The following is a 12,272-nucleotide window of genomic DNA, read 5'->3' as shown; positions in this document are numbered from 1 at the left end:
GGGGGTTTTTTCAATTTGGGCGGGTGGATATAACGCCTTTAGTACCGGAAAGTGTGATATGATGGCATATATTTTAAATATAGCACACACTTTCATTTAGAGTTGCCTGATTTTTAAAGTGCCAAAAATACATTGTCCGCTGCTCCCTTTCACAGCAGTACATTGTTTACAGCTGTACTGGCATGGAGACCACTGTTATTGTAAGGCAAGTTTATTTATAGCACCTTTCAACTCAAGGCAATTCAAAGCGCTTTACAAAGAAGAAAAACATTAAGAAATAGTGCAGCGGAAACATATTATAAAATGGCATTTAAAGCAAAAAAACAACAAGCTTACAGTATATAGAATAACACAGGTTTGAAATACATTAATAAAAGTTGCAGTGTAAGACATGAACCGTTTCCTCGGTGCTTGAATTGGACCATTATCTCCTGTTGAAAGGGTTATGTAAATGTGTGTGTCGTCTGCATAGCTATGGTAGCTATGTAGATAAAACACAAGTATTGATGAATGCCTCGTACAAAAATACTTGAAAGCGTTCAAACTTATGGAATGCCGTTTAAGCCAAAATTAAATAAATACATAAATAATTAAATATGCCAGGCAATACATATATATACATTTAAATACACATTTATTTATTTCAAGGGACTTTTTTATTTAATAATGCCACATTTCCATTTCTTATATTCAAATGAACGGGGCGTGGTTAGCTCACAGATCCAGACCAAAGCAACAGCACCACAACACTGACTACTCAAGAAGAGGAAGAAGGAGAAGGACTACTGAATAAAAATAAGGCAAACTACTAAATGAAAATAAGGCTGGGCAGACAACATGGAAGATGTCGGTGGGCTCTAAGATGCCATGCTATCCTTAGCAGATCAAATTGATCAACACGGTTTACCAACGGATACTATTTTGGCCCATATTGAAGACTTTTTCCCCCGAGAAGTACTCGGGCAGATAAGTGCTCTTCGAGATATAGACACGGATGACAACGTTTTAAATACTTTAGTATGCGTTTGTAAAATGTGTTAATACTGTATATTCCCATGCAGATACTACCTGAAGTGCTACATCTTCGTCTCTCAACTGGAGGCGTTGAACATCCCCTACACGGTGCAGTCGTTCCTCAGTAGTCCCAAGGAGGGCTTGGTTAAAGGGCTTTGGAAGAACCACAGTCATGAGCCGCAGGTACGTTTCTAACTGAAAACATTGAGACTTTTCACACAAACTGCAAGCAGGAGAAATAAAGCAGCGTTTGTCCTCAGGCGGTGCGGCTGGTGGCCGACCTGTGCCTGGAGTACCAGGTGTACGACCCTCAGCTGTGGAACAGTCTCCTCCAGAAGCTGCTCGGATTCAACCTGGTGAGCAGATTTGCACCAGAAACACGTTATTCCTTACACACTTAAAGGTCACCTATTATGCAAAATCCACTTGTTCATGTCTTTTATACATCAACATGTGTCCCCTCTGTGTAAAGAGACTCTGAAAGTTTCAGGAAAAAAGATTCTCTCTCTTTTTGTCCTGATCCATTTATATAAAAACCTGTCTGAAAATGAGCTGATCAGATTTTGGCCACTTTATGATGTCATAACGATTTGTTGGCTTGTGTAACCATTAGCCAATCACCAACCAATGTAACCCCCCCACCACACCTTATCACCTGAATCTCCTCCTAGAGCACCATTGTGTTCTTTTTAACCAAATATCTCTCAGAGGGGCGTGGGGAGGGGCTCCTTATTTTCATCTAAAGTAACAGACAGAGAATCAGCACTTTTGAAACGGGGCTGAAACAGAGGGGATTATGGGATGCTGCAATGATCTGTTTGGTGTTTCAGACAAACACTTCAGAGACATGTTTTGTATATATCTGAGACCTATAATAAATTGATGAAAAACAGTATAATAGGGGACCTTTAATGTAAATAATATCCTACTATAACATTTGTTAGCTGTAATTTGGCCCTTCATAGTGTTTCTTTGACAGATAGTCTACAAAGTTTTATCTTTCACGATTCAACATGTTTATATTTAACTTTTTAGTTCCGTTTCATTTTCTATTTTGAGATGTTTTCCACTCTTTTTATTTCACATTATGTGCAATGCCTTGTTTTAACGGCTGAGATTAAAACATGTCCCAATTTGGGATCAATAAAGTAAATCTTATCTTGTGTTTTTATCAGTTCTTATTTGAAATTAAAATTGTAGTGAATGCAGTGTCCCACACATACATGATTTCTGTCTTTTAGTTTTCCTTCTGTCTTTGTCAAATAGTTGAGTTTGACATTACATAAAGAAAGCTTGGTGTTTTCCCCCTCAGATCAGCCACCTCCAGAAGGTGCTCGAGGCGTTAGTGGCTGTGCCGGCTCTATGGGAGGTAACTGCAAACTTCCGCACTTATTTTAAGAAATGCAAATAACGTTGGCATTTCCATTTTTCTTCAGACATTTACATTTTCAGTAAAGTTAAATGTGGTTGCAATGTGTTCCAAAAAAAGCAGAACTAAAATATTTTGAAATTCACTACGCAACCAGAGCCTCAAAGAGTTGCAGTTATGTAATGGTTATAGTGGAGAAATAGATGGGGAATATGGGCAGAGAGACGACCAGATATGAAACGCAGCTAGAATCAAACAATAAACGTTGCATTGATGTGATTTAACTTAGTGATTACCAGAATAAAAAATGCCTTGAACCATTACTGCTATAATACAAGTGATGACTGAGAAAAGTTTGCAAAGCTACATTTATTTTACTCTACTTTGTCCCCAGATTTCCAGTTTCTCCAGGACCTGGAGGAGTATGATACTGGCACCATTTGTCTCAGGTATACGACGTTTATAACAGTGAATTCAATTTCATTAAAGGTCTCCTATTATACTGTTTTTCATCAATATATTATAGGTCTCAGATATATACAAAACATGTCTCTGAAGTGTTTGGCTCCAAACACCAAACAGATCATTGCAGCATCCCATAATCCCCTCTGTTTCAGCCCTGTTTTAAAAGTGCTGATTCTGTGTCTGTTACTTTAGATGAAAATAAGGAGCCCCTCCCCATGCCCCTCTGAGAGATATTTGGTTAAAAAGAACACAATGGTGCTCTAGGAGGAGATTCAGGTGATAAGGTGGGGGGGGGGTTTACCTTGGTTGCTGATTGGCTAATGGTTACACAAGCCTAAAAATCATGACATCATAAAGTGGCCAAAATCTGATCAGCTCATTTTCAGACAGGTTTTTATATAAATGGATCAGGACAAAAAGTGAGAGAATCTTTTTTCCTGAAACTTTCAGAATCTCTTTCCACAGAGGGGACACATGTTGATGTAGAAAAGACATGAAAAAGAGGATTTTGCATAATAGGTGACCTTTAAATCAGGACTTTGAAATGTAGCTTACTGGTCCTGGTTTCTCCAAAGTTATCTAGCCCTTTTTTTCTCTGGAGAGAATCGGGGAAATGCGAGGTAGACGGGCACGTAGGCCATCCAATCATTCCATGCAGACTAAGGAAATGATTGAACGGTCTTTTTACCGGCCTGCAACATCCACAGACGCCAGATTGTTGTCCTAACCCTTGCTCTGGTCAGAAAGCCTCTTCAATGATCCTCACAGTCTGATCTGTTTTCTTGCCGACAGCTTCTCTTCCTCTTACTCCGGATCAACAGGCGACGCTCTACAGGACGTTCGTTCTCCTCCTCAAGTACGCTTCACTCAAATCAACATTGGATAGGACATTATAATACAGTCCTGGACCACTAGTCACAGACAGATAGGAGAATTCAGTACATGCACTGATAGATTTATCTCTTGTGATTATTTTCTTTAAACAATCTGGGTAGATTGCATTTTAAAGCAAGTTTGTGGGCCAAAAGTGTTAAGAACTTCATGTCTTATGTATTATTTAGCATTTATTAAATGAACAAAAAAGACTTGACACATAACAGACACCACAATCTAATAACAGACGATATAACCTCACAAAAAAAAGTAGCACAATACATTTAAAAAGTGAAATATACCAGTTACAGCTGAAGCGTATTAAGTGTTTTATTTAGTGCCACTATCCATTAGAGCAATTATTTTCCAATTTCATGTTGGCTTGTTCTATTTGGAATAGTTTTTTTTCAAAAAACATGATGTTTTTAGAAAGCTTAGATTCAGCTTGATTGAATATTTTACCAAAGATTACCCTTATATTTACTGTCCGTGACAAACACTCATTTAGTTTTCACACCTCACTCACAAAAAGGGGATGTGTGTTTTAGTTTTAACACCATATCATATCTCTGAAAACATATTTTGATTCACACGTTTGAGTTAACGAATGACTCTGAATTAATTTGAAATGAAAAAAGGACCTGTTGACCCGATTAATGTGTACATTTCTCTTCATGTTTATTTCACGGTCTTTTCTTCCCAAGGTGCCCTTTCCTGCTGAATCTGGATCTGATAGGAATTGCCAATCGCTTCGCTCAGTTCAATCTGCCGGCCTTTGCTCTCGGAGCTCTCCTTCTCGTTCCCTCTGCCAACAAAAAGGCTCAGCAGATCCAAGTGAGTGCATCCCTGTCCATGCATGTGAGAAGATCTGTTTCATTTTAGGCCCTAATTACATTTGAGTTCTGACCTGACTGTGTTTCTGCTGTTTCCAGGGCTTTCTGTCAGGGTGTAACCCGGTGGCTGTCCTGGATCAGGTGGACGAGCTCATGAATACCGGGGAGTTAGCTGGAGTTCCCTCACAGGTTAGATGTCAATTAAAGGGGACCTATCATGCAAAATGCACTTTTTGATGTCTTTTATACATAACTATGTGTCCCCGGTGTGTCAGGGATCTCACAAAGTGTCAGAAAACAAAACCCCCTCTCTTTTCCTCCGTACCCAAATATCTAAATCCAGATTTGCGTCCGATATGACGTAATATCGGAAATGTCGACCCACGGCACTATCAGAAACGTTGCCATCAGAAGACGTGTTTTTGACGTAATATGGTCTTTGTTTACATTAGCAAGCATCGCTAACACTCATAGCTAACCTGTACTGGAGAGAGTATGTGTCAAAAAGCAGGAAATAAAAAAAGGAACTCGTCTTGTGGTAAACCTGAGAGAGGAAAAGCATTTGAGCTCCATACTGTTTCAGATATAATCCTTGATGTGGTTTGGAACATGATATGGCGTTTCATCACGGCAGCATTTAGCTTATCTCCGGTAGAATATGAGGGATGTCTAAAATGCATGATCTGTTTGGTGTTTTGAGCAAAACACATCATAGACATGTTTTTTTTATATATCTGAGACCCATAATATATGCCTAAAAATAGCATATTAGGAGACCTTTAAGTTTATATTGATAAAGCTTTATTTGTATAGCACTTATCAAACCCCAGGCGCAGCTCAAAGTGCTTTCACAACATGGCACACATCACAAGTTAAAGTGGACCTATCATGCTATATTTAAATGATATGTTGTAGGGCCATACCTATATAAGGTATATTTATACGTTTCTGTTTTCGAAATACCAAACAGATCATGCATTTTAGCCATGCCTCATTTCGCTCTATGTGCTGTTTGCTGTCTACGGGGCTGATTCTGTGAGCTGCAGCTGACCACGCCCCCCTGCAGGAGAGGGGAGCCGTGCTCTGATCAAGTCAAGAGGTGGAGAAAAAAAGATCTGCGTGTTTTATTATATTATTATAGGCCTATAGAGTCGTTATTCATTTGTTTTAAAGCTCAATAAATAACAAAGAAGACCTTTGACCGGCACTTTTCTAATTTTGTCCGGAAGATTTAAACTTTAACAGACATCTTGACCGGCGAAAGAAACTGAAACTGAAACTCTGCCGCACGGTCCCCTCGTTCCATGGAAGAGGCGGAGAGGTGGGTGTTTGTCATCTGCTGGTGGACTAACCGGAGAGAATTACAGTGCTTGCCTCGACGGGGAGGGATTGCATTGAATTAAAGCAGCGGGAGCAAACGCTTGCCTCGGGGAGGGAGAAAAAAAGCCACAGCGGAGAATAAACAGAAGGGTAACCATGGTAACTATGGGCGGGAAGTCTTCTTCACTGCTTTTGTGGCAGACTACAGCACCACCTACAGGCCTGGCATATGTACTACAGCGTCTCCAGCGCTTTCAAGCGGCAATGGCCGGCCGTGGCCCAACCCCACATTCTCCTGATAGGTGGAGAGTTGGCCCAATAGCCGTAGCGCCACCGTCCTGACGTCAGGACAGTGTTCAAATCTGGATCAGTTTTTATCAGATCCGTTGCAGCCCCTTTTTTAGAGATTTGGGTATGGAGGAAAATAGAGAGGGTTGTGTTTTCTGACACTTGGTGAGTTCCCTGGAACACCGGGGACACATATTCATGTATAAAAGACGTACAAAAGTGCATTTTGCATGATAGGTCCCCTTTAAAACTAAAAACAAGAAATTAACTCATGGTGGAGAGGTTGGAATCTGATGTATTTATTCAGTTGACATGTGTCTTTTATACAGGTAACAAAGTTGATATTATGAGTACCTTCCTAAGAATCCTGGCTCCCACAGACCGGTTACATTAGTCCATTTCCTAATGGACTAATGTAACCGGTCTGTGGGAGCCAGGATTCTTGTTGGTTGCAAGGGGATCAAATACTTATTTCCCACAGTTAAATGCAAATCAATTATTATCTTTTATATAATGTCAATTTCTGGATTTTCTTTTCGATATTCTTACTCTCACTGATAAAATAAACCTACCATTACAATTATAGACTGTTCATTTCTTTGTAAGTGGGCAAACTTACAACATCTGCACGGTTGTTGTAACCGATGCAAAACCTAGTATATATGATTTTAAATACGTGGTTATATCATCTCATCTTCTGTAGCTTCCTGTTTTTTTAATAGTTGATTTCAGGGTTTTTAATATAGAAAATGTTATGTATTGGTGGTTACCGAGTGGCAGTTTAAGTATAGGTGTTAAACAGGAAGCTACTGAGATATGTGTGAACGCTGTTGTCTTGGTTTGAAAACATAAATCGAAACAGTCATGTGCATTGAGACGTTTGCATCTCTACGACTGTTTCTGCCATTCCTATTGTTTTTTTCTGACATTATTGCCCTCATGATTCCTCAGATCAGGGAGACTGTTCTAACGTTCATCATCGAAAAGGGTCAGCACCAGAAACTGTTGAAGACCAAACACTTAAAGCATCTGAAGCAGCTGATCGTGTCGAGCGGACAGCCGAGCCAGGTGAAGGACCTGCTGGACTGCCTGATCAGCCAGAACTGGTACGTTTTCAGTCTCTGGTTGTCCTCATTTCTGATCCAAATGAGTCCAACAACAACAAAATGCTGATGGATTATCTACAGATATGGGTGTGTTTGTAGTGGGGGTCTGGAAAATGGTCACTCACAAAAAAAGAATCCTGACAATTGAGAAGCTCTAAGATGTTTTTACATGAAAAACAATAAAAAATATCTGTAAAAGGACAAAACCTAAGAATGTATTTTCTCCTTCGGGGCGAGTAGACAAAAACTGTTTTTTACATCTGAGATTCTGAATGTTCTCCAGGATTGCAATACTACATGGTACAAGTGTTTGTCTACCGCCTTTAAAGTCAAAACTGCCACCCTTAAAAAAAAATCTGCTCAAAGGTTGTAGGTCAACCTTTTGATAGACAGGTCACCTGCTCCAAAGGTCAAAGGGGACCGTGTCTAAACTGTGGCCGTTTCTCAATCGCGAGGATATTGGCTTCCAAGCCAATATTTCAAGGATGCTACGTCATCGAGTGCCGCCGAAGGACTGTTCCAATCTCCAGCATACTTGGAATTCCACCGAGGCCGTGTCCTTGGTTTGGGGGAAATTTCGAGGCTGCACATGGGTAGACTTCGTGTCCTTAAAATCCCCACAATGCTTTGCGCATGGACCAATTTCCCCAAATCTGTGGCGGAAGATGTAAGGCGGGGCCTCTCATATGACGCACACCTGCACACTTGCTAGCCTGTTCCACTCTTCGTTTTCTGAATGCCAGGAAGTATTCTTGCCTTGCTACTGAAGCAAGATGCTCGGCTCGGCTGTGCTACCAAGCCAGCATCCTCGCGATTGAGAAACGGCCTGTGGATCGCTCTGCCTCTCCGCATTAAAAGTCAAAGTCAACTTTTTTGTCAATCTTTCAGTTTGTGTGTACAGACGGAGAGATCGAAATGCCGTTTCCCACAATCCCGAATACAAGAATACAATCACATCATAAAACGATCCTTGCCCATATACTGCTGTATATATTGTATTTACGCTCAGTGTTATTCTTATTTATACATTTTACATCTATTTACCTTTACTTGCATCATTTATTTTGTACAGACTGCTGATAGATGTGTAATATAACTGACTGTTTGCACTCTGGTTAGACCCTTTTAAGTAATCTAATCTAAAACCCACTTCTTCTCCTTAGCATTCTGCACTTTGTAGATTGTTGCTTTTTAAATGGTATATTGTTCTTACTATATGGCTGTTTCTTATTCTTGTTTATTTTGTGTTACCGTTTTTGTTTCGTGAGCTGCGCTGTGTGATTTTATATTTCTCTGTACAGCACTTTGGTTTGGAGGTTTTAAAGTGATTTATAAATAAAGTTTGATTGCAGAGTGAGTTCTTAACTTCTTATTGTGCTCCTCAGTCAGGACGAGGCTGACTCGCTCGCTCGGGAGTTCATCAAACACCGAGAGAATCCCGGACCAACGGCTCACCTTCACCGAGCTGCATAAACGTAAGCTTATATACCATTAAGTCTGGGATACAGCATTCATACTAGTTCATATTGTGAATTCATTTGAGTATCTGTTATAGAAACATGACTTTTTAATTTCAACTTTTACTTTTCAGGAGTTTCTCAACATGCAGAATGGAGTTTCAGGATGAGCTGACGCTGTTTCTGAAGATGTATTTATGTATTCTTCCACTTAGTTTCTCTTGGGCTAAGATGCAATATTTGCACTTATTAACCATCAACTACCGTAGTCATGAATTTGAATAAATGGTTTTCATTATTGATTGTGGAGAGGAGTTCATCAGTATGAAAATCAAAGGCTCTTTATCTTTCTTTATTGTATTACCTCCCGGATTCTTGGTAATGTGTATATTGTTATAACTGCTTACAGTAGTAGAAGAAACACTTTTATGGCCACAAGTTGCCTTTCAAGAAAACTCAACATGAAGAATTAGAATGAAATTAATGTGTGAATAACATAAATGTCAATGTATACTTAACCTCTTAAGCCCTGAGCCTGTTTTTCAGGTCTCAGGCTCGAAAATGACATTCCCAGAACAAATGACCATATCTTCCCTTCTAAAAGGGTTAAATTAATAATGTTTATTCTCAAAGTAATGATAAACCTGTGAGTTGGATGTAGAAAAGTCAGAATCAATATAGATGTTTTTTATTTTAAAGAAAATTCAGATTTTACATAGTAAAAAACTGTAAATTATAGTGTCCGTCCAAAGATTCTTTTTTACTTATAGTGAAAACTACCCTTGGATGATGGTAAGGTAGACTAAAAGCTTTAGGAATCCAAAGTACAACATATAATAAGTACCCTGTATCAAGATTGATGCAAAACAAGTGACATTTGACCTTTTTTAGAGAGATTTAGCCAAAAAACCCCACTTCTGGGGTCATTTGGGTGGATTTGACCTATTTCTGGCCCCCCTTGGTCGATTTTGATGAATGAAATCTCTTTATAACCGCGAGAGCCAATGGAATCGAGGGAAAGTTATATACACACCAACACGTTAACAAATAAGGAGTGAGAGTGACGCGTTACCAAAACCGGAAGCTGCATACACTCTGGTGGCTACCATTAGCAGCTAACTTTTCCGCTCCGATTTTTACATAACAAACAGTGGCGTTTTCTCCCGGAGGCCAAGGGAAGCCAGGCTTCCCCTGTTTTTTCGGATTGTAGTTATAATTTAAATAAATAAATAAAAACACTTTGTTTTTTGTTTCGATAATTCTCCTTTGCTGTGTGTTGCTGCCGGCCCGTCTCTCCCCCACTCTCATTGAGTATTTTACAAATTGTGAAACAAACAGCGCCCCTCTAGATGTTATGGTGAAACAGTAGATTGCATTCACTGTTGCGAGAGGAGGCCAGCTGAATCGGTCTTCCCTTGGTGAAAAAAATTGAGGGATTGACCAATCAGATGAGGCCCACGTGATGCCCCTGCCAACCTGTGATTGGTCAGGGCCATGCCAAGGGAAGCCAGCCGCCTCTGGCTTCCCTTCAGAGGCAGCTGGTGGCTGGCGATTTGATTGGACACTGCCATCCAATCGATCACCTGAATAGATGAGACTGTTTATATTTTTTAGTTACTTTTGGACTACGGACTGAGCTAATTACAGAGACGAGGACTGTTGCTGCACTTGCCGTGTGTTAGAAAGGGAAGGGAAGAGAAGGTGGACTATCACATGCAAATATTTCTGTACATAATTGTTTTTGAATTCATGTGTTTCATACACGCCTACTGATACTTTGATGTGTACATAAAACTTTAAAGGTCTCCTGATTTACTTTGTGAATGAATGCTTCTTTTTTATTCATTTTGAGAGGCTGGTATTGCATTTGGGGGGGGGGGGTGTCTGCATAAATTAATAAGAAAATGCTTAAATTAATAAGACGAGAGAGTTTCGGCTGGAGAGTGCGTGCGGACCTGTCGGTTAGATAACAGGCGTGTGCAAGTCCTGCATCTGTGTGATACAAATGTGTGTAAAATGATACCGGGCGCTGTAATCACTCATCTGGTTACGTTATTGACCACCCCCCCACCCCAACCCAAAAAAATGGACTTCCCCTAAATTTTTCCCCACGCCACGCTACTGATAACAAATGGAATTATGGATTATTTGTTTTTCGTTTTAATGCCATTGAACACGTCTTTTGACCTAATTGACAGCTACGGTGAGACGAGCTCCGTAAAAGCTCCGTAAAGGTACATGTTGTGATGTCTGTGTTTGCTTCCCCTGTCGCAAGTTCGGATCGCTCAGTGATGATACTATACCTAAATAATCAGTGGAGTCTCAGCTTTAATCGGCTATATTGTATGTGCAGCTACGATAAGTAATAAGGGTATCTTTATCTTGAATTGTGTGCCGCAGTGCGTTAGAATTTTTTCGCTCAGGGGTCATTTAGATGCTTCTTATGAGACTTGTGTTTTGTTTTGGCAAAAATGGTTCATATCTTCAGTTAGCTGAGATTCTTCCCGTTAATCTGGTGCTACACATTAATAGTTTCATAAATGTTAAGAAGCCCTGAGACATTATTTCGAAAAGAAAACGGTGGGAGGGGTCCAATTTGTCCAATTTGCCGTGCTTAAGAGGTTAAAAAACAAAAATATTTTGAAGGTTTTGGACAATATTCTCTTTTGCTGCATACAAATAAAGTAAATAAAATATTCTGTAAATTGGTCAATTTTGTATTTATTAACCCCCACTTTTCCTAATCTTCAGGAAAAAAAAGTCCTACTTTCACCTTTTTAATGAAAGAAATATTAAATGTCATCTCATGTTTGAGGAGCAGTTGTTTTTCTTTCATTTCTAACGGAAGAGTTCCCTTTCCTCAGTCATACCGGTACCTGCTTGATGTTTCTGAGAGGAAGCAGCTCTGAGGCGCCTGAACCCGACGGATCGTGACCTCCGACTCTCGTTTCACACTTCTGTGTTTCACCTCTGCTGCCACACATCCTGTTAAACACCACTCCTGCACGCTTGGATCGTGATCTCTTCCCCTTTGCTCTTACATCTGCCAAACTAAACAATAAAACACAGATTTCCGTTACATTAGTTCCTAATTGTACTGCATGCCTTGCCAATTATATTACATTGAGAGACCTTTGAGGAGGAATCCTTATTAACAATGGAGAAGCATTAAGAGGTTTACATACAGCAGAAATAAATGTATTTTCGAGTCGATGGTAAAATAGTAGAGACACATTGAATTTAATAAACCATCTTAAAGTAAAGTTGCAAATCACTTAAAAATACATCACAATAATTTCTGTACCATCACACTTTACGTCTTTACGCGAGTCAAGTCCTACCACTGCACTCGTACAGTTTTAGTTCACGAATACTCTTCATGCCTAATAGTGGGTCCCAGGTGAAACTAAAACACTTTGGATAACTGTTCAGTGAGGGCATGCAGACATAAAAGGGGTTTTGGAGTTGTATCTGAACCAGTGACTAAGTGGAGAAGATGCTTCCTCTTTGTTCATAGAGGAAGAAAGAAAAGCCTTTGAATTGTAGA

The 12,272-nt window shown here is 39.8% G+C and overlaps 1 protein-coding gene across 1 annotated transcript in view; it reads left to right on the top strand.

Annotated features, from left to right (window-relative positions):
• kntc1 (kinetochore associated 1) overlaps positions 1–9,308 on the top strand; it is a 47,323-nt gene extending 38,015 nt beyond the window's left edge. The window contains exons 53-62 of the mRNA XM_034148682.1: positions 1,062–1,197; positions 1,275–1,370; positions 2,327–2,383; positions 2,778–2,832; positions 3,641–3,704; positions 4,426–4,555; positions 4,654–4,743; positions 7,114–7,268; positions 8,654–8,743; positions 8,860–9,308. Coding sequence (XP_034004573.1) covers positions 1,062–1,197; positions 1,275–1,370; positions 2,327–2,383; positions 2,778–2,832; positions 3,641–3,704; positions 4,426–4,555; positions 4,654–4,743; positions 7,114–7,268; positions 8,654–8,741 — 871 coding nt within the window. The 3' untranslated portion in view covers positions 8,742–8,743; positions 8,860–9,308. The remainder of the gene's footprint in view (positions 1–1,061; positions 1,198–1,274; positions 1,371–2,326; positions 2,384–2,777; positions 2,833–3,640; positions 3,705–4,425; positions 4,556–4,653; positions 4,744–7,113; positions 7,269–8,653; positions 8,744–8,859) is intronic.
• Positions 9,309–12,272: the final 2,964 nt, after the last annotated feature.

The sequence above is a fragment of the Trematomus bernacchii genome, unplaced genomic scaffold (genome assembly GCF_902827165.1).
Source record: "Trematomus bernacchii unplaced genomic scaffold, fTreBer1.1, whole genome shotgun sequence".
Taxonomy (NCBI): domain Eukaryota; kingdom Metazoa; phylum Chordata; class Actinopteri; order Perciformes; family Nototheniidae; genus Trematomus; species Trematomus bernacchii.
The sequence above is the reverse complement of the archived record's forward strand: the minus strand, read 5'-3'. Positions and strand labels throughout refer to the sequence as shown.